We start from the raw sequence: 23,445 nt of genomic DNA, 5'->3' as shown, positions 1-23,445 counted from the left end.
CATGAATTATGTGCTTCACATGTCAAAATTGTTGAAAAAAAAAAAAAAAAAATTTTTGTGTTTAGCTGGATATGTGAATTCAAGTTACATGAAATAAGTGTTTGGATGTTTATACAAGTTGTTTGGACTTATGCCTAAAACAGATGCCGATACTAAACCTTGGAAACCGTCAGAGTAAACGGGGAAGGGTTGATCCACTTGAGAGGGGGGAGGCTAGTGGACCGGTAGTACCCGCAGTCTCTGAGTACCCTTCTGTTGTCTTTGTTAACTTTAAGCAAAGAGAGCGTTTTGTAGCTTTACAAAAACGCAAGATGAGACCCACAAAGTGTATAGACACCGGTGTGCTAGAGGAGTTGGAAATAGAGACGGATGTCCGTCATATATTCGAGACCTTGGGTTTTATGGGTTTGTACCGGCTGAGGAAGCACACTTACCCTTTTCTTACCCTAGAATTCATGAGTTCCTTTAACTATGACCCAGCGGGTCAGACTGTGGAGTTCAGACTGATGAATACCAGTTTCCTTTTGACCATGGATTTGTTTGCCTCTCACCTTGGGTTGGCCAAGCCTCCCAAGGACTCCATCACCGACATCCCAGCTGAGTGCGGCGTCTGCCGCCTAATGCCTTGCTTGACTGGGAAGCAAGCTCCCACCGCGAGCAATATGCTGATTAATGACGTTCAGCACATCACCTTGAGAATCTTTCTCCGTTCCCTTTCAAACCTCCTCTATGACCGGAAAGATATCAGTAAGTTGAATAACCATGAGGTTTTACTTTTGATGTCGTACCTCAATCCGGAGCGGGCCAAGAAAGTGGTCTTTAATGCTCCTTCCATAGTTTGTCTTGGCTCTTGCCCGATGGCTTCCTCTACTTCTCGGTACCTGAGCTGTGGTGCCATTGCCACTCGGTTAGCTGAAAAGCTAACCTCCTTTGAGGCTTCTTCAGCGTACGTGCCTCTAGCTACCCCTGTGCCTACCATGGATCGTGAGTACTATCTCGACCTGAAATGGTTGAGAACCTTGGCTGACGGTAGCCTAGCGTGGAGGGTGCTTGGCATGAGTTGGATGAAGATTCCAGCTCTTGAGCACCTCCCAGCCACAGAGCCCTTGGAGCCGGCAGTGATGACTGTGGATGGGGACGACGAGGAGGAGGAGGAAGAGGATGAGGACACACCCCGCCAGCTGCAGACCTATCTCATTGATGGCACGATCCTCCAGGAGATGTCGGAGCCGACGAAGGGCGAGAATGCGGAAGTTCGGAGGGCGGAGAGACCCGAGTGGTGAGGGGACCCCGTCGAGTGAGGAGAGGGCCCCGGAGGCTAGGCCACGGCCCGGTAGCACCACCGCAGCAGCAGCGGCCCCTTCCCGTTCTACCCTTACCTCGACACCCCGGAGACGCGATCCAATTACCTAGCGGAGAGAGTGTCATCTACCTTGACACTCCGGAACATGCATGAGATGGCGTATACTCGGGGATAGGGACCGAGGGACCGCATCCGATCCTGTGGAGTGGCGTGGGAATTACTCGGGGTTTTCCATTCCTACGGGGTGGAACAATCGACATGGGGAGCACCTCAGTCCTTTCCTTATGGAGGCTTGACGCCTTGGTACGTGGGCCCGGGAGCGGGAGCGGGGGTGATGCGGGAATAGGTTCATCCGGAGGTGGTGGCGGTGATGATGAGGTGATGTTCGAGCGGCGGCGGGAGTGATACTCCTTGTTTTTATCTTCGTTCGTGATTGTTGATAGTAGCTGATGTTAGATGGTGGTATTGTTGTTAGACTTTGATAGTTGTTTCCTTTTGTTTTGAGACTTAGTTGGATCTGTATGATCGGCCATAAGGCCGAATTTGATATTCTAACTGTGTGCAGGGTATTAGAAGTCGGGGAGTCGTCCCGACTCGATTTTATATGTCAAGTATGCGCATGGGTGTTAGCTCGTGACAGATTTATGAGGAGTTGGCCTGTAGGTACTCGATAGAGTGCCCCGTACTCTATCGAGTAGCTGCAGGATGACATAAGAAAAAGCATTCTGATCTAGGGCTACTCGATCGAGTAGCCAACACACTCGATCGAGTAGCATGGCACTCGATCGAGTACCGATACTTACTCGATCGAGTGTCACTGTTACAGGGGGTTTTTGAAAATTCAAAATGTTCAATTGTTTTATAATTGCATGTCTAACGTTTAAAGTTGTTGCGAGCGCATAGTAACGCCCTTGAGCCGTTAATTTCACACATTACAAGTCATGATTGAAGTTTTATAAGCGTATTTGTCACAATTAGTAAGACGGTAATAATTTCTTGTTACTTTTAGTTTGCATACGCCTCCTTACGATCTATCTGTCGGCATTGTAACTTCACCTATGTTTGTGCGTATCATTTTAATGTGTGTGTCAACGGTAACTAGTTATTCCGGTGACTCGTATATGACTTTTAGTCTAACGAGTGTACAATTAGTGAATAATGTCCGTAATAATGTGGTTTTCTTTCATGTTTTGATGCCTATAATAAGTAATACGTGTTGATATTTGGGTGGTGAACTTCGGGGACGAAGTTCCTTTTTAGAGGGGAAGAGTAATGTCGCGGAATATAATAAAAAAAAAAAAATAATAATTTTATTGTATTATTGTAAAGTTACGGTGTGATAAATTGTGCTCGAGTCACGTTGCCAATTAACGTGGTGGCATTGGTTGTACCATATGATAATTTATATGAAACATGTTTCAGATGGATGGTTGAATAGTAATTATTGTATGTTGGGAGATCGTGAGCGACGGTTCGCATTGCGAGTTGGATGCTTTATATATGTGTAAGATAACGGTTGACTGTGATAGAGGTCGCATGATAGTGACAAGAATCGATAGGTATAAATGTGGTCGGTGATGATAATGACACGGGGGAAATCGTATTTTCAGGAGGTAATGGTTTGACCGGGAAGTTGGTAAGGTTGTGTGAGTTCCGTGTTGTGAGCAGGAGAGGTGAGTGAACTTCGGGGACGAAGTTCTTTTTAAGGGGGGAAGATTGTAATACCCGTCCTTTTTAGGGACCCTTTGACCATCGTTGACCGACCTTGGGAGCGGAAATAGTCTTAGGAAGGTATACCAAAACCTGTTTGAGCTGCGTGTAAGAGTGGTACTCGATAGAGTAGAGGCTACTCGATCGAGTAGCTAGGGTACTCGATCGAGTAGGGGTTACTCGATCGAGTATGTTTTAGGGTACTCGATCGAGTGCCCGTTTCAGCGAGGGTTATATATCGCGTTTTGTTAAATCCGCAAATCACTTCCGCCACTTTCCTCCTATCCTTCAGTCGCCCCTTTCCTTTCCCTTTCTCCTCAAAACCTCCATGGATGCCCCTTGAAGATCCTTATGCCTTAGGAGAGCGTCTCTTGAGTCGGGTAGCGGTCTTTTGCCTTGTCTCTCCCTTATAGGTATGTCATAATCATCATCCGTGCCTTTGTTCCTATAGCTAGGGTTTGTTCGTTAGTAATAGATGTTTGTATGTCGGTAATAGGCTTTGCTTGGTCGCTGGAGATGTTGTCTGTCGGCGTGGATTGGTTGCGGTTGCATAAAGGTAGGTTCGCCTACTCAGTTTCTGTTGACGGTCTAGTGTGTCGGTCGTTGTGGTAGTGGTGTGCTTGTTTGTTGTAGTATTTGTTTGTGTTGTGACTGTGATGGAGATCGTTGTTGATGGTTCTCGAGATGCGTTCTCGGCTGAGTGGGGTCACTTGCGGGAGTGATCTCACGCCCTAGTTTCGCCCTTCGTGGAACCCGCCACGGAAGGGGATGTGCACATTAATGAGCAGGGTTATCGCTCGTACGATGAGCGGGGCTTAGGTGGAAACGGCTGCGGTCCCCCACCGCGCGGTCTGGTCCAAAGGGACGATCGATGTGAGTTTGGTTGGATTATTGTCATTGTGGTTGGGACTGGTGTCGTTGTTGGTATTGTTAATTGTAGTCGTCGTCGTCTTGCCTTGTCTCAGTCCTGACCTTGTTTGGTTGTTTGTTTGTTATGTGTCTGCCGTGATCCCTTATGGTGAGCAATCGGTCTTAGCAGTGTTGGTGTTGATGATAGGCGAGTCCGGGCGGGGATGAGTCTCCCTCGACATACGATGGTCATAGCGAGTAGTCCTGAGTGGTACCTTGTATTGTATTTTGGTTTAAATCACTTGTAACACACTTAATAGTTCTTTTATTGACGTTTGATAATTACTTACCTCGGGCAACCGAGATGGTAACGCCCTTATATGCTAAGGAAGGCCTAGTTAAGGCTCCTCTGAATATCGGGGTGTTACATCTTCAATTAATGAAGTAATACTAATTTATTTAGCAATTATGTTGGTTATTTCTTATTAATTATTTTGATCTAAAATTGGGTTTATAATCAATTATGTTAGTGATTTGTGCGGTGGATTGTGGTGTTCAGAGCAGGTAGTATGGTGGACGACGGCGGTCGGAGAGCGGAGTCTGGTGGTGGTCGGTGGTCGGGCAAGAAAGGGCGGTGGGGGGAGGTGGAGTGCGGGGAGGGTCGGAATGATGAAGAAGGGATGCAGGGTGGTGGTCGGTGGTCGACCGGCCTCATCATATGGGGCGGTGGTCGGAGTTGCAAGGGTGGGTGAGGGTGGCGGAGTTGCAGGGGAGGGGGAATGTCGGGAAAGGGAGTGCAGGGGAAGGGGAATGTCGTTCTGTTCAGTCTTTTTTTTTTTTTTTTTTTTTTTTTTTTTTTTTTTTCGAAAATCATTATTAGTTTTTTTTTTTTAGAAATTCATAATTTTGTTTTTTTAATAGTTATTTATTGATTATTTTTATTTTGATCTTTGTGTTAATTAAGTAGATTAATTTACTTCTTTTTATTTATTCGAAATTGTAGGACGGTGATGATTTTGAACATTTTGCAGACGATACGGTACGGTTGAAACTTCGCATGTATAACCTGTCTAGAATTTTATTTTCGTAAAATCATAATTAGTTTGTTCTTTTTTGAATAATAATATTTCTTTTTTTATTGATTATTTTTAGTTTTCGTTTGATTTTTTTACTTTTTAAGTAGATTAATTTATTTATGTAGTTTATTTGGAAACTGTAGGACGCTGATGATTTTGAGCATTTTGCCGATGATATGGTTGACACTTCACATGTTTTCACTCTTGATCATACCTTCAAATCATGTGCCGAACTAGTAACAGAAACTAAAAGAATTGGTCTTTTACATAATGTTCATATCCGTTTACAAGTTTATCACGAAGAGCGAAGTGGTGGTTTTGGTGAACAACGACTTTTTTGTGACCGATCTAGACCATATCAGTACCGATCGAATATAAACGCTTCATCTAGCAAACGTTTAACTGGCACAAAAAGTTGTCTATGTCCATTTAGATTGAAAGGTATTGGGCAACCAGACGGTACGTGGAAGTTATCTGTTCTTAATGGGATGCATAATCACAAGCTTGTAGAAAAGGATGAAATTTTAAATCCTAAAGTCAAAGAAATTATTATGAGAATGACTGCAAGTCAAGTTCCCGTGGCGAATATATTGATTGAGTTACGTAAAAGTTACGCAAAAACAAGTATACAATGTACGGGCCAGAGAGAAGAAAAGGGTGAGAGGAAATCGCACATCATCGGAACAATTACGAACACTTGCCGATGCTCATGGTTATCTACACTTTCATCAAACGATTCCCGGGAAGAAAAAAGGTACATCTGAGCTAACTGATCTCTTATTCGCTCATCCAGATTCAATAAATCTGTTGAAACATTATCCATTTGTCCTTATTGCTGATTGTACGTACAACACGAACAAGTATAAGATGCCGCTATTGGAAATTGTTGGTATTACACCAAGAATAAAAATTTCTCTGTATTTTATGGGTTCCTGGAAAATGAAAGGGGGACGGCATATGATTGGGCGTTTAAGTGTATCAGGGAAGTATTAGATACAGATGAGGAGATAGTTTTTGTGACTGATAAAGAAAAAGCGTTAATGAATGCCATTCAGAAATATTTTCCAAATGCTAGACACTTGCTATGTAGACGTCACATAGAAAAAGACGTGGAGGCTTGGGTAAAGAGAGTAACAAAAAATGGTTCAAGGGGTGAAGCATTCGCAAAAGGGAGATGGAAAAATTTGGTAAATTCTGCAACTGAGGCTGAATATTTGGAAAATGAGAGGATATGTTTCGAAAAATACCGGTTAGTCCCGGGATTGAAAAAATATTTGAAAGAGACATGGCTTGATTTATATAAAGAGAGATTCGTGTCCGCTTGGATTAACAACATCCTACATTTTGGGAATGTTACCACAAACAGGTAATATGTAAATACATTATTATGTTAAATACGCACTATTATTATTATTTGTTTCAATTTTTTAAACTTGCATTGTGTTGTTTACGAGTTGAGGGTGCGCATGCGTCGCTTAGCGATTGCTAAAAACGTCCAATGGTGGTTTCGACACGCTTTTGAAACAATTCATAATTCTCAGTAAAACTTGATTGGAGAAATAGTTAGAGAATTAGGCCGCTCAAGAATTATTCGTCTTCATATTGGCGTGGCTTTGAATGTTTATCAAAGATTGAATTTAAATGTTAGCCACCACGCGATTAATGCTATAGACCTTGCACTACAAAAGGCAGAATGTAATAATTGTGTTAAGAAGGTGACACATGGTCTACCTTGCGCATGCGAGGTTATTAAGCTACTCGACACAGGTATTTGCAAATAATATACAAAAAGTTAGTTAATGATACTTGTTACTTGTTACTCGTGATGATAATTGTTGTTTTCTACTTGTAGATGGCTGTATTGAACTAGACTCTATTCACCAATTTTGGAAAACTTTAGATGTCAAGACAGTTGTTGGAGAAGGAGTTGCTGAAAAGGAGGTTGAGGAGGAAAGAAGGTTACGCAAACTAGTTGATGAAGTGATAAAGGGTGGTGCACAATCGATGAAAAAATTTAAATACATTGAGAATATGTTGCATCCTCCTAACATTGTTGACCACGAAGTTAAAAAGACAAGAGGGCGCCCCAAAAAAACCTCGGTTTCAAGAACACCATCACAATGGGAATACGTTGAAAAAGAGTTTCCACTGAGAGCTATGAAAGAGGGAGATCAACGAACACAGTCGGAAAGGACAAAGAGGTTCCTAAAAAGGGTCGTAAAAGAGGGAGAAGTAATGGTTCGGTCGCAAAGGAGAAAGAGATTCCTACAAAGAGTAGTACACCATTTCAAAGGTGGCGGGAAGATTTATGTGATGTCATGGTAAGTTGGATAACGGACTGGGTGAATGTCATAGGTGATGGAAATTGCGGGTACATTTGTATTGCTTTAGATATTTATGGCGATGAAAATGAATGGCTAAAGGTAAGACGTGATTTATTGGATGAGCTAGAGAGTAACAAGGAGTTCTATACTGATATTTTTGCGGGTGTGGATAATTTTGTTGCCCTTTGCGATAGGGTTTCTTTTTCGGGGGGACAATGTTTGCGACCATATTGGTTTGACACTGAGTTATTGCTTGTTGCTGCCAATCGTTATAATGCAATTTTTGTGAGTTTGTCACGCCGTCAGAGTATGACTTGTTTACCAACGAAAGCAACAAATGTAGATGAACATGGTCCAAGAAGAATTTTCTCAATGGTCTACCTTCGAGCCGCGGAACATTTTGTATGGGTAAGTTTATGTAATTATTTTTGTATTCTTGAATGTTTTTATAATTGTGTTACACCGTCTTAAAATACTATATTAATGATTTTTGTAGGTACGACTTGGAAGTAGGAGTCCATTACCAAAGGTTTACTCGCTTGGTAATGTTCGATATCTGAATCAGATTCAAGATAGATTAACGCTTTATCAAAAACAAGTTCCAACCAAATCGAACAATGGGACAACAACCATTGAATTAGATGACTTGTAATAGTTTAGTTTAGTACTATCATGTATTATTTTAGAAAAATATTTAGATACTCATTTGTTATTTATATTTATATTTATATTTTCATTTCATATTCACTGTGAAAATATTCAATTTCATTTTACTAATGGGTATTGTTTTTCGTATTTAATTGATTATTTAGATACGCTTTGACTTTGACTTGATTATTTCTCAGTTGAGGATCCATAAAGGATGACTTCACCTGTATAAATCACTGAATTACAAAAAAGTTGACTTTCACTCTTTACTTCAAAAATTGAAGTACCAAAGTATAAATCACTGAATTACATGTCATAGACATCTCTGAATGATTTGTCCAGAACCATGATCCTTCATAAAAGTTGTCTAGATTACACGTGAAAACGATCTGATTTTGTATAAGTTGATCATATCTGATAACAAGATCCTTGAATTTGGGTGCGCAGGGTTGGTAGTCTAATGCTCATATACATGCCAACTGAATTCATACAGACATGGTCCTATGCTCCTGTCACCTCTTATCTCCCTGCACCTACTTGCAGTCGGCAGTTATCGACAGTAGCTTATTTGACTTTTCTTGACTGCAGACTCGACAGTACAAATTTTACGCCACATGCCCAAGTCTGAACGGAGTCTCCTGTTAACCATTTAAAGGAAGTTTGCGAGACGAGTTTTAATGTTGACGGGTTTTGAAACCGAGTAGAGATTAATGATTACGAAATTTACCATCTCTCAATAACAACTGCAAAATGTTACTGTACTTCTTTCTGTAAAAGTCAACTTGGAATCTGGGAACAAAAAAGACGCATGAAACACAAGAGGATTAGAAAAACATGAACACAAAGGCAACTTCCACTTTATTCTAATCCTCCAACTAACATTTATCCTCTCACTACTCTTTACAATTAATTCTCATTATTTTCTATGTTTATTGATTCATCCATGGCTGCCCATTTACTTTCTTCCTCCTCTATTACTTAGTTTCTTATGTTGAGCTTATATTTTTCGATACATTACTCCCTCCGTTTCAGTCAATAGTTTAAGTTTCACTCGCGTAATAAATTAAATGTAAACTATTCACTGGAACAGGTGGAACTTTATAATTTGAATTAATTTGGCTGTATCTTTTGCTGATTGTGTTCAGATTGTCATCCAATATGGAGTTCAGATGATGTTATTGGAATCAATTTTGCATGCATTCTGAACTGTAAACCACCCCTGCACCGACTTCTTCCCTTTCGTACAGATGACTTCTTTAACTCAGAATTTCCCATTTCAGAAACTTCGTGTGTGGTGTCGACTCTCATCCGGACAGTCGTATACAGCTTACAACGTATGGCAAGGACTCTCGTATACAGCTTACATCTACCAATATAAGCGAAATGATCCCATGTAAATGGTTTTGTTGAGTACTGCTATCTTGGAATTAATATATTTAATGTTTTATAATAATAATAATAATAATAATAATAATAATAATAATGGTGGCGGTGGTCAGAACGACCGTGGGCTGGGGAAGGAGGGTTGTGCGGTGGTAGCCGGACTCGGAATCGCAGGGGGATGGGAGGGGGAGTGCGGCAGTCGCAGGGGGAAGGGAGACCGGTGCAGGGGTGGCTGGCCGAGGTCGGAGCAGAGACTGGTGTCGGCCGAGTGCCGGCGAGATGGTGGTTAATGGAGGTGTGTGGTGGTTAATGGAGATGGGTGAAGGGGATTAGGGAAGGGAGAGAAATAATTGATTTGTTGGGGAAAAGGATGAAGAAATGAGAAGGGTAACCTTGTAAATTACGTATGTGAAAGAGTAAAAGGCGTATGTGAAAAAACAATACCCTTAAAGAATGAATAAAGGACATGGTGGACCAAGGTGAATAGAGAGAGGAAAGTAAGATTAAGGAAATTTAAGTGGGCATGCTTATGCTAAGCTTTCCCTCCAAAAGATTAAGACTTGAGATTACATTGATAATTTCCCATTGGAGTACTTGATAAAAAAAGAGTACAAATACAGTACAATACAAGTTTTTTGTTCTACATACGATTACAGTACTTGATAATTTTTTTTTGTTCTACATCTGCCATAAAAAAATTACACTTCATAAGAATATTACACAGTAATTGAATTCTAAAATTAATAAAACAAGTTTGCTAAAAAAAAAAAAAAAAAATTGACAAAATATTGTTGTTGGATTTGGACTTCAGATTTCAACAAGGATCTTCTTATACCTTCATTCTCATTCTGGACGTCCATATTGAATAAGCAAACTGCCAAACTAAAGGACACCAAGTGCATTATTGATTCAAATTTGGCACCAAATTCATTTAAGGAGCCAAAATAAAAATGGTTCTAAAATTTGCGCCCAAATTTTTCACCAAATTTAAACTTGTGCAAAGTTCAAGTTAGCTATATAGAATAGTGGCAACTAAATTGATCATTTATACACGAACAACCAAAAAAACACTTTCCTACAATAATAAATCCACATCAAACAGCCAAAAAATCTGATTCATCCACATTTATTTCTCACAAACAGCAATAAATGAAGACTAAAAACTTGACAAACTTAGAAAGAAGTAAGATTTCTCAAATCTTATTGTTAAAAAGCAATAATGGAAAGATCAAAAGGGGTGTAATGCTAGAGGTGGCAGACCAGTTCAGTGTTTGCAGGAAGAGTATCACAAGGATCTGGAATGAAACAAAGAAGCAGTTGGATGCAGGCCAAGCAGTAAATGTTAACAGCAAACTGAAAGGCAAAAAATGTCATACAAGGCAGGTGTTTGATGTTGAGATCAAAAGGGGTGTAATGTTTATGTGTGCTGTTGCCAGACCAAGGTATGTGTCAAATGGTGAAGTTCTTTTTGATGGTAAGATAGGTATATGGCCCTTCATAGTTGAAGTACCAGTTAAGAGAAATTCCAGGAATAGAGTTGCAGGTACAATGGAAATGCATAGAATCAATTAACAAACAGGTTGTTAAAGATATGATACTCAAAATTGTTATTCCAGCAATTAAGGCAAAATGGCCTGAAAGTGAAAATAAGCATATTATCATACAACAAGATAATGCACGTCCACACATAAAGAATTCAGATCCGATTTCAAAGTCAAAGCAAACAAGGATGGGTGGAATATTGAGTTAAGTTGTCAACCACCAAACTCACCAGATTTGAATGTCTTAGATTTGGGTTTTTTCAGAGCTATTCAGTCACTTCAGCAAAGAAAAAATGCTTACAAGTTGGATAAACTTGTTGTGGAAGTTAATAATGCTTTTGAAAAGTTGGAGGTAATTAAACTCAATTATGTCTTCATAACACTACAAGCATGCATGATAGAGGTTTTGAAAAGGAAAGGAGGAAATGATTACCCCTTACCACACATGCACAAATCCAAATTAGCAGCTGCAGGCTTATTGCCTGACTATCTAACTGCTGATTTGAACTTGGTGCAAGAGTGTATAACATACCTGAACAATGTGGGTGATGCTTCTAGCATAAAAAATTTGGTTGATGTAGTGAAAGCACATTATGATGATATAAATGAACCTGTTGGCAACATTACTGAACCTGTTGAGTCCAGTAATGAACCAACAGGAGCATTCTTCAGTGATATGACATATGAACAGGTTGAAACATGGATACAGGCTAATGCATTTGTTGATGCAAATGTTAATGCAAATGTTAATGCAGATGCTACTGCAGATGCTGAACTTGTTGGTAACATTACTGAACCACCTGGGTGCAGTAATGAACCAACAGGATCATTATGTATTGACCTCACCGAAGATCAGGTTCTAACCAATGAACCTGTTGAGATGGTTCAGTAATGCAATGCTGTGGTTTATTTGTTTTTTGCTAACAGTTATGCACCATATTATGAACATAAATGCTAGATCAGATTGGTCCATATTTTGTCAAAAGCAGAAGAACATGTGTTTGCAGTTAAGAAGACCAAGCTCAGAATACAAGCAGATTCTAAACATCAGCAGATCAGCATATTTTGAAGATCAGTCAAGCAACAGAAGACATGTTTCATAATTTGTGTATTTTGATGCTTATTTATGAACTTTGCACAATGTTTAAATGTAAACTGGGAGACAAATATTATGAACATCACATTTGACTGCAATTCACTTGGCGTACAACTTTAAAATTCAGTAGCTTAACGAATTCAAGATCCCAAGCACTTAATGCTTGCATAGCCTCATCACTTTGAGTTGTGGTGGCTTTATGCATGCAGTAAGTGATTTAGGGTCAGATTTTGCCCTCAATAACAGATCATTGGGCATTAGTCCATTTTAACAAAGGAAATATACCCAAACTGTAATAAAGAATCATCACTAGTCCATTTTGACGAACCCAACCAACAAAAACATAAAAAAAAAAACAATAAAATTATGGATCTAAAGAAATTAACCTCCCTTATTCTTCAAGGAGCACCTTCATAGCAGGTAAAAAATTGCACATCTCCAATAAAGCCATTCTTTTATACTCCGGTGTCTCATATCTTGCCAATTTCTTCCTAGTCCTCTCCTCAACATCTTCCTTAAACCAAATGTTAAAACCATCTTGCTCAGTCAAGCACGTATGGTAAACAAGTTCAGGTTCAGGCTCCATGCATGTCTCAGGAACAACATCAACATCAGATTCAGGAACAACTTCAGATTCAGGGACAACTTCATAAGTTGATGAATAGTCATCATACGAAGCAGGAACGATCTTCATTGACATGCCTTCAACATGTGCAATACTCTTCTCCCTATCGCCATAGTCATCAACGTCAACATCAACAAAAGGAGGTTCATAGATGTTGAATAGGCAAGGACCATCTTCAATATCGGAGAAAAGATGAGTCAGATCTGGAGATTTAGAGTCAAATCGTGAGGATTCATTGTGAATTTGAAGATGCGACATGTTGATGATCGGGTTTTAAGAGATTGGAGATCACAGATGAGAAGCGTGTCTCAGATTATGATAGAGACGATTTAGGGATTCTAGAAAGATGAGAGGAAGGAGGCGATGACAGAGACGATTTAGGGTTTTCTGGGTTGGAGATAAAGAGATGAACGGTTCTAGAAAGATGAAGATCTTTCAAATAGGCTGCTAGGGTTTGGGGAAGGATGAGGGAATTATATGGCGGGAGTTGGGTTGATAATTGGGTTGTTAATTGTTTTGGGCTGGATTAGTTAGTGTTAGGTGGGCTTAATTAGGTTTGGGTTATGTTAAGTAAGTGGGTTAGTGAATGGCAAATGTTGTAATATGCAAAAATAGACAAGGATAAGATGGTAAATTCACAGCTTAAAAACTTACCAAAAAAGGAAAGAGGGACAAAAACCCGACTAGCTTCAATAAGGAAAGAGGGACAAAATGAGTGAATAAGAGGGAGTATATTTTATTAAATTTAAATGACCTGTTCCGTATCCTAAATTTCATGGGAAGTCGTGTCGTGTCCATGTCCGTTTTGGTGCTACCTAAATCCTAACTCATTACTTTAATAAGCATTTCTGAACGGTAGTTTTTAACTCCTTACCAACGAAAATAAAAAACCACGCCTACAAGCGAAAACCACATTAGTTTTTCTTAGCACAAAATTGATTGTTCAGCTAGTTACAAGTTACAAAACAAAGTGACAGAAACACCACATTATTTGAAAGTTTAATCTTCAGTTGAAATAACCTCAATCTTCTGTCACGTCTTCAGATTTCATGGAACTACTCGGACTAGCAACAGCAGCATCATCAGCAGCAGCAGATGAACATTGAATTATTTCGACTTTTATCAAACGTTTGGAGGCCTTATTCAACTCAAAAACACATATATCACCTACGCGTAAATTGTTGTCCACTGCAAAGTCTTTCCATCTCATATAGAACTTCTGATACTTGAGTGTGCTGCCAAAACATCTCACCGGCCATGTATCGCCACTTGCATTCTCGAGTGTGTAACTTCCTGGTTTAATGCTTCTGTGCTCGCCAACAAATGTTAATGGTACATTCTGTGGCACCAAATCAATTCAAAATTAAGCTCGCGAAATGAAATTTGCAGTAGTTTTACTAGCATACAATTTCAGTTTGCCAAACACGCATTCAAGACAACATATAAGTTGAGTCCTTACCATACAATATTTAAGCGCCACATAAGATGGTTGCATTACGACTGTGAAAGACGGAATCTCAAATTGATAGGAATTAATCTTCTTGACTTGCATTTGAGTGAGAGTACCAAACTTCCTTATGTATTGTCTCACCAAAGCACTCATTCCTTTTCCTGCAACAAAAAAAAACATTACGCATTTGATTCATCCAACAAACGATAAAAAGAATACTGATAAACAACCAATGTTTCTGAAATGACCGTGTCAAATGATGAAATTGGCCTTCTCGACTTTAAATGAATCGTTCAGGTGTCATACCCATATTCAAAAGTCGATACATGACAGAATACACGAGAACTGAGAAGAAAGAAAAGATAAAATAGCACCTTGTAATCTAGAAACGGGCGCAGTAGAGTTTATCTTGGTCCTATTTTTACTCACTCTCTTCCGAACTTCCCTGGTTTCATGACGATCAAGAGGGTACTCAATCTCGCACGCAGTCATGTCGAAAATATACATATTGAACTGAGACTTTCCTCCATAAGTAAACATCAAGAAATGACCATGACATATTGAACAAAAGTTCACAACTTTATTCCAACCATCAGTAAACCATGCCCTGCCGTTTTCTTTCAGTAACTCGACTTCCCATGTCTTACCAGTCGGAATTTTGAGGCTTACAACATCCAATAGATCATTCCCATGGTCTGTCATAAACTTCTTCGGAATTGCCTGATACAATTTTTGTCCCAATGTTACTATATACTGAGTATGCTATGCAATAAAGATCGAAAATTTTAGTCCCAATGTTTAATATACGGAGTATGTTAGAGGTGTTCAAATGCGGGCTTGTGGGCCGGGCACACATTGGCCCATGGACAAGCGGGTTAGCGGGTTCAGGATGGGTTAGTGAGTTGGGCCTTTGTATTTTTCTTAAAATGCCTTATCCATACCCGCTTTTTTAGCGGGCAGGATGGGCAGGTTTTATGGACAGACGACCCATGAACAGCTCTAGAGTATGGTATACAATAAAGAACTAAAATTTTAGGGCAGCGAACTGGTAACGAGATGTATTCCACCCGTAATCTTGAAAAATCGACAATTTCAACTAAAAGATAACAAAACCGAAGAATGAAGATGAAAATACATCATATTTACCTAATTCGTCATTAACAACAACGGAAATGAAAAGGGGTAAAGATGTAAATAAAGTATAGTACCAATTTACGAAGGTCGTGTCGAGGCTCGAGAATTATCTTGAAGAAGCTTGGAAAGTTATTAAGGAGGCGATTATCAACAGCCATGGAGGAGATTACCTTAGTTTAATAAAGTCTAGCAGAAGTCTATTAGGTAATAAATTACTGAAGCTTTAGCATATTGAGGGCTACATGCCTAATTTCATTAACAGTAGGTCAAGGCCCAATAAAAAATAAACTTACCGGATAGCCGCCAGTAGTTATTGTGTGAGACGGACTATTTTCATAAAAATCAGTGATTTATTGAATATTTTTTTTTATATAAAAGGACCGTGTCACCGAGTGAAATCAACAGATCTTCTCATTCTATATTTTGTAAAGTTTTTTAATGTGAAAATGAAAATTGTTCAATTTAGGTGCATATTTCAATAATAACCAGTTAACCACTTGTCTTACATGCAGTTGATGCAAAAATGATCTCAAGTGGTACCTTGAAACAAAAAATGGTCACAGGTTTATAGTTTGTTTCAAGGAAATGTTAAACCTTAATTCTAAATAACATTGTTGTTAACGTATATGGAGAGATGGTCTAGATTATCTCGTGATCCGTCAAACAGGTTGGGCATGTCGAATTTAGGTTAATTTTATAGAACCCAACATTACTCCGTCAAATGGGTTGGACAAATTAAATTCAGCTTCACATGTCACTAACCCGAAATCAAGATTTGATTAATCCTTTTGGTTATGGTCGTTTGGGGTTATAATGTCGAAACAGGTTTCGGCTCACAAGTCGAGTGATTTTTGAATAAAAACAGGGGAACAGATCTGGAAGCAGCTGTGATATTCTGTACAGCAAAGAATACCAGTAAATGGAGTTTGATGGATATACCAACACACAGGATTGACATAATTGGGACTTTTATTCATGTAGTTACTTAATAAAAGCAACGGAATAGTTGTTAAATGGACGGGAAATAATATTAAAAAGCGAACATGAACAACCAATCCAATATGGTTTTAATGACATAAAACGGACATGGTCAAGGACCCCCAGAGCTCAGAAACCACCACGGAGGCGGAGGACAAGGTGGAGGGTGGATTCCTTTTGGATATTGTAGTCGGCCAAAGTGCGGCCATCCTCCAATTGCTTCCCTGCAAAGATCAACCTCTGCTGATCTGGCGGGATCCCTTCCTTGTCCTGTATCTTAGTTTTGACATTGTCAATGGTGTCTGAACTCTCGACCTCTAGAGTAATGGTCTTGCCAGTAAGAGTCTTGACAAAGATTTGCATCCCTCCCCTGAGACGAAGCACAAGGTGAAGCGTAGACTCCTTTTGGATGTTATAATCTGCAAGAGTGCGGCCATCTTCAAGCTGCTTTCCCGCAAAGATCGGTCTCTGCGATCCGGAGGAATGCCCTCCTTGTCCTGAATCTTAGTCTTGACATTGTCAATGGTGTCTGAACTCTCGACCTCGAGAGTAATGGTCTTGCCGGTAAGGGTCTTGACAAATATTTGCATCCTACACAATCAAAAGCACCAATTAAGATCAGATCTAAGCCCTCAGAAACTCGAAGCAAACATGCTACACTTTCAAATAAGAATTTGAAAATGTACTCAGGGGGTGTTTGGTTCACGCGTAGGTATGGGTTTGGAATCGAGAATCATACCTGGGTGGTATCGGGTTGGAACTTGATACCTCATACCTTGTGTTTGGTTCAATTTTGGGGGTATGTCAATCAAAGCTAAAAAAATCTTCAAAATACAATTTTTTTAATAATAATTTTTATACTATTAAATTATGTAGATAAAATTTAATCCTTAACACCTTAAAAAGTTTATACTTGAAATAACTGTAGCTATGAATAGTTTTGCCTCATATTTCCCTTTTGCCATTGGATTTTCACCTTCTGATCACAGCCCTCCATTTCTCTTTTACTTCCTAACCACTCCTTTACGACATACCACTCTCATCCACTACTTTCCAGCTTACTCCTCCTCACTCCTCAATAATTCATCAATGCCTATGGCTTTTGATCGTTCCTTTTATGATGGTAACAACTCGAGCAAGGAGATCTCTCCATGGAGTTTCTCACCAGAGATATTTGCTTCTTCATATCTTATTCTTATTATGAGATGTGCGTTGCTTTTTTGATGTTGTTTGGATTTGATGTCATCATTGTTAGGTATTATGATCAGCTTTGTCTTTCAAGGTATGTTTTCTAATTGTGTTCTGATTGATTTGAACGATGATTTAGATATTATACTGATCATATTTTATGTTGCTAATTATGTTGTGATCTGGTTTGAACATCAAGTTAGTTGTTTATTTGTCTATTTCATTTCATTAACTGTATTGATTTGTCCTTACTTTACATTTAGGGTGATTTTTTTTTTTGATTTTTAATTTTGTAGTGTGCTTGGACTTCTGAGGATGTGACCACCTGGGTTGGGATGTGGATGATAGATCACGGGTCTCATCGTTCTGACCTCCTCTAAAAGGTTATTGGCAGGTACGGCAACAGGTCTGTTGATATTTGGTGATAGCAACTGTATTTTGGGGTTAATGTGATTTTTATATTGTTGGGTACTTACAGGCTCGGATTGTTGGTTTGGTGGTTCTCACCCTACCTCTCCTTGAAGGCGCCTTCTTTGTTATTGTTTTCATGTAAACATTAGATAAGGTATATTTTTTATTGATGTTTCTATTTGCTTTCACCATTGAACTGCGTGTATATTTTGTCCTTTCAATTCAGAGTTCATGTGTTTTTGTTCATTGTATAATTTAATTGCGTTGACAGAGTGACAGGTTGTTTTATTTTCCTTTTGTGATTTAAATGTGCTCTGAATTACTAGGAGGATACAAACTAGGCTTGGATTTTTAAACGCGAGTTGGCTCTGCGGTTGATTTCACCCTCCTCTTAAAGGTTATTAGTGGTTCTGCTAACAACTTTGTTGATGGTTTTACCTATGCTTGCTGTATTCCATGGCTAATGTGAGTGTTGTAATTGTTGGCATTTTTCAGGGCTCAACTTTAGTCGGCCATATTCAAACATGCCTCTCCTTGAAGGTGCTTTATGCTTACCGTCCGTGATTTGGGTTTGGGCGTAACTGGTTTCCTACCTATTGATGTTTGGAATGGTACAGGTACATCGTTTGTGTGGTTGTTGTTTTTCAAACCTCCGCTTGTTTGGCCTGTCACATCGGTCTATGCCTGCAGTTGTTTTGCTTGTGTCAGAAAGGTTCTTTATGGTAGCAACACTGTCTTCGTTTGTGGTTACCTTTGGACTATTAGGTACGTGTTTAATTGTACAATTAAACCTAGGGCTCATGTTGAATTGTTTATTGGGTTACTTGATTACGTGGCAAAACTCATTTTAAAACCTGTTGTTGTTTCGATTTCTGTTGGCATTGTTAGGTTTCATGATTTCGAAGTTTACGTTTTGGGTTTATGATCGGCCTTGTCTTCGAAGGTATGCCTTCTAATTATGTTCTGATTGATTTGAACGATGATTTAGGTATTTATTTGTCCATTTCGTTTCATTGTCCGTGTTGATTTGTACATTTGATTTTTTGGGTAATTAGTTTTTTAATTTTTTAGGGGGTTGAAGTTCTGAGGATACAACTACCTGGGATTGAATTTTGGATAAAGGCCTACGACTTCAGTTGATTTGGCTTTTTCCGAAAGGTTAGTCACGGTTACAGGAATGCCTTTGTTGATATTTTAATGATTCTTTCTGTGATTTTGGATTGATGAGATTGTTGGATGTTTGCAGGCTTGCGGCTTTGGTTGGGGAGGGTGGTCTCATGCTGCCTCTCCTTGGAGATGCTTTCCGTTTTATTGTTTTCACTTAGGGCTTACAGAAGGGGGTTTTTTTTTTTTTTTTTTCCTCTGACCAAACGGATACGTGTTTGTTTGGTCCTTTCAGTTTATCGTCGTATTGATTTGTTATACTGTGATTTGAGGTTGATGTGATTGTTGGATGTTTTCAGGCTCACGCCTTTGGGGGGAGGGGGCGGTTCATGCTGCCTTTCCTTGGCGGCGCCTTCCGTTTTATTGTTTTCGTTTGAGGCTTACGGAAGGTATACTTTCTATTTATGTTTAAATTTACTTTGGCCGATCAGCTACGTGTTTATTTGGTCCTTTCAATTCATAGTTGTGTTGATTTGATATACTGTGGTGTTTAATTGACGTGATTGTTGGGTGGTTTCAGGCTCATGACTTGGGTTGAGAGGGTTCATGCTGCCTTTCTTTGGAGGCACCTTCCGTTTAATTGTTTTCGTTTAGGGCTTTACGGCAGGTATATCTTCTATTTATGTTTTTATTTGCTTTGAGCATTAGGCTACGTGTAAATCTGGTTCTCTCAAATTGTCGTCGTGCTGATTTGTTGTACTGTGATTTTCGAATGATGTGGTTGTTGGATGTTTTCAGGGTCGCGCATCTGGTTGGGGAGGGAGGTTCACGCTGCTTTTTTTTGGAAGCGCTTTCCGTTTTATTAATTTCGTTTAGGGCTTACAGAAGGTATATCTTCTATTTATGTTTAAATTTGTTTTGAACGATCAGCTACGTGTTCATTTGGATCTTTTAATCCATCGTCGTGTTCATTTGTTCATTTGGCAATTTACAAACGTGGACGGGTATCACTTTGGAATTTATTTTAGAAACAAAAGTGCTTTGAATTACCAGTATGCTACTACCTGGGGTTGCGATCTTGATCATGAATTAGATTTAAGAAAAAAAACAAATGGTTTACGGGGTATGTCCTGTGTTTTATTCTGTTGGGTAATGTCTAATCTTTTATTTTTCTTTATTGCGTCCTTAGTGAATTATGGGTTTTCATGTTATGTTGTTTCGGCTTAACAGTTGTTAGAGAATTCTCCTTGCTTAATCAGATTACTACTTCAATTGAGAAACTTTAGGGTTTTAATTGTGTGAGGTCACTGTAGGAGTAGTTTATAATTATTCATCTGCTATTGTGGATGGTTAATGTGTACCTTCCGATCTTCTAAATTATTTTTTGTTGTATGCGCTTGTATTTTTGGGTTTGCTGCTTGCCTCTATTAGGGGTTAAAGACTTAAAGTAACAGACTACAATCCTATAATAGGCTAGCTGTTGTTTACGCTACTTAGCGAGCACGCCTACATTTGGTGATTTTTACCTCCGTATTTAGGTCGCTAGCAGTACTAACAATGGTCAGATTATGGTTACAAAGTGCTTGTTGTGTATTGTGATACTTGTTGTAGGTGGTATTGCAAATTGTCTAGGGAGTTGTGACTTAAGACTGGCTTATTGCACTCTTCTGGTGACTTGTACTTTGTTTGTTCTATTTCTTTGGAATGAATTTGGATTTCAAGATTAATTAAAGTGGGGCAAAGCCTCGTTTGGGGAAAAAAAAAAAAAAAAAAAAAAAAAAAAAACAGAGAAACAGCCAGACATTACAGGTGCATCAACACCAGACATTATGGTGGCCTGCTCCAATTTGAAACAAATAACATAACTGTGTATTTGTTAATCTGGAACAGGACACAAAACATAGTGTGCTAGAAGTTTTAGTGTCTGAAATAGTTTAGCATTATTTGTTTCTTTTGCTAAATGCCTATTTGAGTGTTTGTGTTGGTGATCATAAGTTATCTGTGAATAAATCTATGCCATTGGTGAAGTATTTGTGTGTTGGGATTTTGTTTTTGTGGGTTTGAAACCTCTAGGAACTGAGGGTACTGACAGGTGTCTAGGTCATTAACACTTTCTGTTATTTTATCTTTAAAATTATCGCTGTTACAAGCGATGATGGTGTTGGCCTTAATGTTCAAGCATATGTTTTTTATTAGATCTTAATTTGTCAAGGTTATTGAGGACGTTAACGTCAAGATGTTTTTTTCTTTTGTAGAAACTTTGAACTTGGTTATGCACGCTCTCTTGCTTGTGGTTGTTCCACCCTGAAGCTCTGCATGCTTAAAGTGCTCCCATTTTGCGGATTACCTGACGCACCTCCTTTGTATACGTGTGTCCTTCTTTTAACCGTTTGTTTTTTTTTCTCTTAGCTTTTGCGGATTGAACCACAGGAATGCTAGCCTGTACGGCTTACACGCAGCTACAGATTAAACTGTTGATATCATTTTTGTTACGGTTGTGATTGTTGTTTCTGTTGTTATTGTTATTTTTGAACTTTTGTTGATTTACATAGAGGGCTAGAGAGACAAAGATGGCCTTCCGAATACCCAAGTATCTTTTCTATTTAGAAATGATAGTGACTGGTAGTCGCCTGCACGTTATGCTGTTTGTGGGTACATTTTTGAGGGGGAAATTTAGTGACAAACAGATTTCCTGAATTTTCAGGGGTTTCTTAACCTCTTTCTGTATGTTATTCCTCAGTATTACAACTTACCTGGACATTTTGAGATCTAGGCATGATTTCTGTGTGGTCACTCCTGCCAAGAATTGACTGCCTGTTACTTTTCGAGATCCTGTCTGTTTGGCAACAACTGTTATTTGTGAATAGAATTAGACAGCTGTTTATAAACTAACAACGGTAAACCCAAACTGCACTATCTAACAGCCTTTGTTTGCTGATCCCAAAACCAATAAAGTTTCTACATTTTTTGGGGGGTGGGGTCTTTAAAGGAAATTTTTTTTTGGGAACTAATGAATTTACCTGCTCTTTGACCTCTGTAGTGTTTTGAAATAGATGTTTTTCTGGTGTTTACCAGTTCGGGTGAAAGTGGTACTAGAACAGGCCGCTAAACCTCATATGTTTACAGCACGATGCATAAGCGATACCTTGATGAGTTTGACTAACAGATTTGAGTCTGTGACTGCAGGTATGCACTCTATCGAAGTATACACCGCCCAGCTGTAAACCGTAGTTTACGTTCTCACAATTCTTCTGACGCTAACATTCAGAAGTGTGGCATGCAGATAAAGTCACCAAAAAAAAAAAAAAACTCATGTTGTCTAAGCAAAACACTGTGCAACTTATCTTGTAAATTTGGAACTCGTTGTGATATGTCGGCTTTATTAGACAGGTACTTATGGTGCCCCCAAAAAGGGGGTCAATGTGTATTAATCGTGCTTTTTTAATTTTATTATAAACACACATAAATGGAGTTATTTTCCATATTTCTAATGGAGCCAAAGACTCATTACTCTTTGGTTATGGAATATAATGGAATAAATCATAATAGCTCACCAAAGTGGTTGTGTTTCTTTCTTTTGTGAAGTAGCGGTCCTTCAATGTAGTTTTCGATGCAATTTTCGTCTTGGGTCATTTGGAAACTACCTCTTTGTGTTATTAACACAGGGGTAAACTATAATTGAAGTTTTGTTCTTTGCTGTTAATTGTTCTTTGTGAATAGCCAATTTTTTAAAGACTTTTTTTACACACTTCTCTTCATCCTGCAATTTTTTTAAAAGATGTTAAATGAAAAATCGTGTTTTACTGACACTTTTACTAATAAATGGTGTCCTCTGCTTATGGTTAAGTTCAAGTCATTATCAAGCAGGTATGTAATGCGAATAATGATATACTATTTATTGTGACCTTTATGGTGGGTGTGCATTGGCTTTTGGAGTGGTTGGATTTGTTGTAAGGAACTATTGATTCCCACCAAGAAAACCTCGGTTACTTGTTTCATTACAACCTGGCCGTTTGTAAAATCACGAGCCGGGTGGCGGATGGAAGAAAGTTAATAAGAGCTAACTCTTGGATGTGCTGCACCTTAAGAGTACCCCGGCCTTCTTGGTGAGCTTTCAATAGTTCGTAAACATTTCTTACCACGGCATTGCTTGAAATACTTGATGGTTGCATTTGTAATTTGAACTATGTATTACAATTTGGAGACCTGTATAAGCTTCAAATAGAATTCAACCTCTACCTCGTACTGCTTAGATTGCTTAAGAACTGACATCTAGAGTATGCAGGAATTCCTGGTGGCTTATTTTCTAATTGTTTTACGCTCTTTTTTACTCTTCTTTTACTGTTGTCTTGAACGTTCCGTTGAGACAACAAATGTTTGGGTGGGTGGGTATGCCATATTACTGCTGTTCCGTGAACGCATGGCTGCATTATATGTGTATGCTTATCAATGAAGACCTGGTTCCTAATAATAGACCATTCATCTGCTACAGTGTAAGTTTGACTCTTTATTCCTCATCTATTGTACTTGCAATGGCCGTACATTCTTTTGTCTGTGCACACATTGCTGGTGACCATCTATGTATGGCAAGTCATTTTATTTTACCGTAAAATTTATGATAGGCC

General features: G+C 38.9%; 2 protein-coding genes and 1 long non-coding RNA gene across 4 annotated transcripts in view; 1 reads left to right on the top strand and 2 right to left on the bottom strand.

The window, feature by feature from the left end:
• Nucleotides 1-13,456: 13,456 nt before the first annotated feature.
• On the bottom strand, nt 13,457-15,394 carry LOC141656960 (B3 domain-containing transcription factor VRN1-like). Its single transcript, XM_074464056.1, has 4 exons — nt 15,214-15,394; nt 14,380-14,725; nt 14,015-14,166; nt 13,457-13,894 (listed from the first exon to the last, which is right to left on the bottom strand). The coding sequence occupies exons 1-4, from the start codon at nt 15,295-15,297 to the stop codon at nt 13,577-13,579; spliced, it is 900 nt and encodes a 299-aa protein (XP_074320157.1). The 5' UTR covers nt 15,298-15,394; the 3' UTR covers nt 13,457-13,576.
• A 696-nt stretch (nt 15,395-16,090) lies between these two features.
• LOC141656965 (uncharacterized) overlaps nt 16,091-23,445 on the bottom strand; it is a 35,689-nt gene continuing 28,334 nt past the window's right edge. The window contains exon 2 of the long non-coding RNA XR_012548622.1: nt 16,091-16,708. This is a non-coding gene — a long non-coding RNA (uncharacterized LOC141656965). The remainder of the gene's footprint in view (nt 16,709-23,445) is intronic.
• LOC141655965 (uncharacterized) lies at nt 17,352-22,286 on the top strand. 2 transcript variants are annotated; one of them, XM_074462943.1, is made up of 11 exons: nt 17,352-17,699; nt 17,784-17,870; nt 18,043-18,113; nt 18,212-18,256; nt 18,407-18,481; nt 18,605-18,659; nt 18,798-19,269; nt 19,401-19,487; nt 19,619-19,708; nt 21,076-21,189; nt 22,007-22,286. In XM_074462943.1, the coding sequence occupies exons 8-11, from the start codon at nt 19,405-19,407 to the stop codon at nt 22,263-22,265; spliced, it is 546 nt and encodes a 181-aa protein (XP_074319044.1). In that variant the 5' UTR covers nt 17,352-17,699; nt 17,784-17,870; nt 18,043-18,113; nt 18,212-18,256; nt 18,407-18,481; nt 18,605-18,659; nt 18,798-19,269; nt 19,401-19,404; the 3' UTR covers nt 22,266-22,286. The 2 variants fall into 2 exon arrangements, with proteins under 2 accessions (XP_074319044.1, XP_074319043.1); XM_074462942.1 differs by having other exon boundaries at nt 18,212-18,333.

Source organism: Silene latifolia, chromosome 5, assembly GCF_048544455.1.
Source record: "Silene latifolia isolate original U9 population chromosome 5, ASM4854445v1, whole genome shotgun sequence".
Taxonomy (NCBI): domain Eukaryota; kingdom Viridiplantae; phylum Streptophyta; class Magnoliopsida; order Caryophyllales; family Caryophyllaceae; genus Silene; species Silene latifolia.
Note: the sequence above shows the minus strand (reverse complement) of the source record. Positions and strands in the feature narration are given on the sequence as shown.

Excerpts from the sequence above, each read along its gene's own strand:
- LOC141655965 (XM_074462943.1), top strand. The coding sequence starts at position 19,405 with ATGACTTGGGTTGAGAGGGTTCATGCTGCCTTTCTTTGGAGGCACCTT. Across the intron at positions 19,709-21,075 it reads TCGTTTAGGGCTTACAGAAG|AAACTTTGAACTTGGTTATG; the intron begins GTATATCTTCTA and ends TTTCTTTTGTAG. Across the intron at positions 21,190-22,006 it reads GACGCACCTCCTTTGTATAC|GTATGCACTCTATCGAAGTA; the intron begins GTGTGTCCTTCT and ends CTGTGACTGCAG.
- LOC141656960 (XM_074464056.1), bottom strand. The coding sequence starts at position 15,297 with ATGGCTGTTGATAATCGCCTCCTTAATAACTTTCCAAGCTTCTTCAAG. Across the intron at positions 14,726-15,213 it reads GACACGACCTTCGTAAATTG|GCAATTCCGAAGAAGTTTAT; the intron begins GTACTATACTTT and ends AAATTGTATCAG. Across the intron at positions 14,167-14,379 it reads GCCCGTTTCTAGATTACAAG|GAAAAGGAATGAGTGCTTTG; the intron begins GTGCTATTTTAT and ends TTTTTGTTGCAG.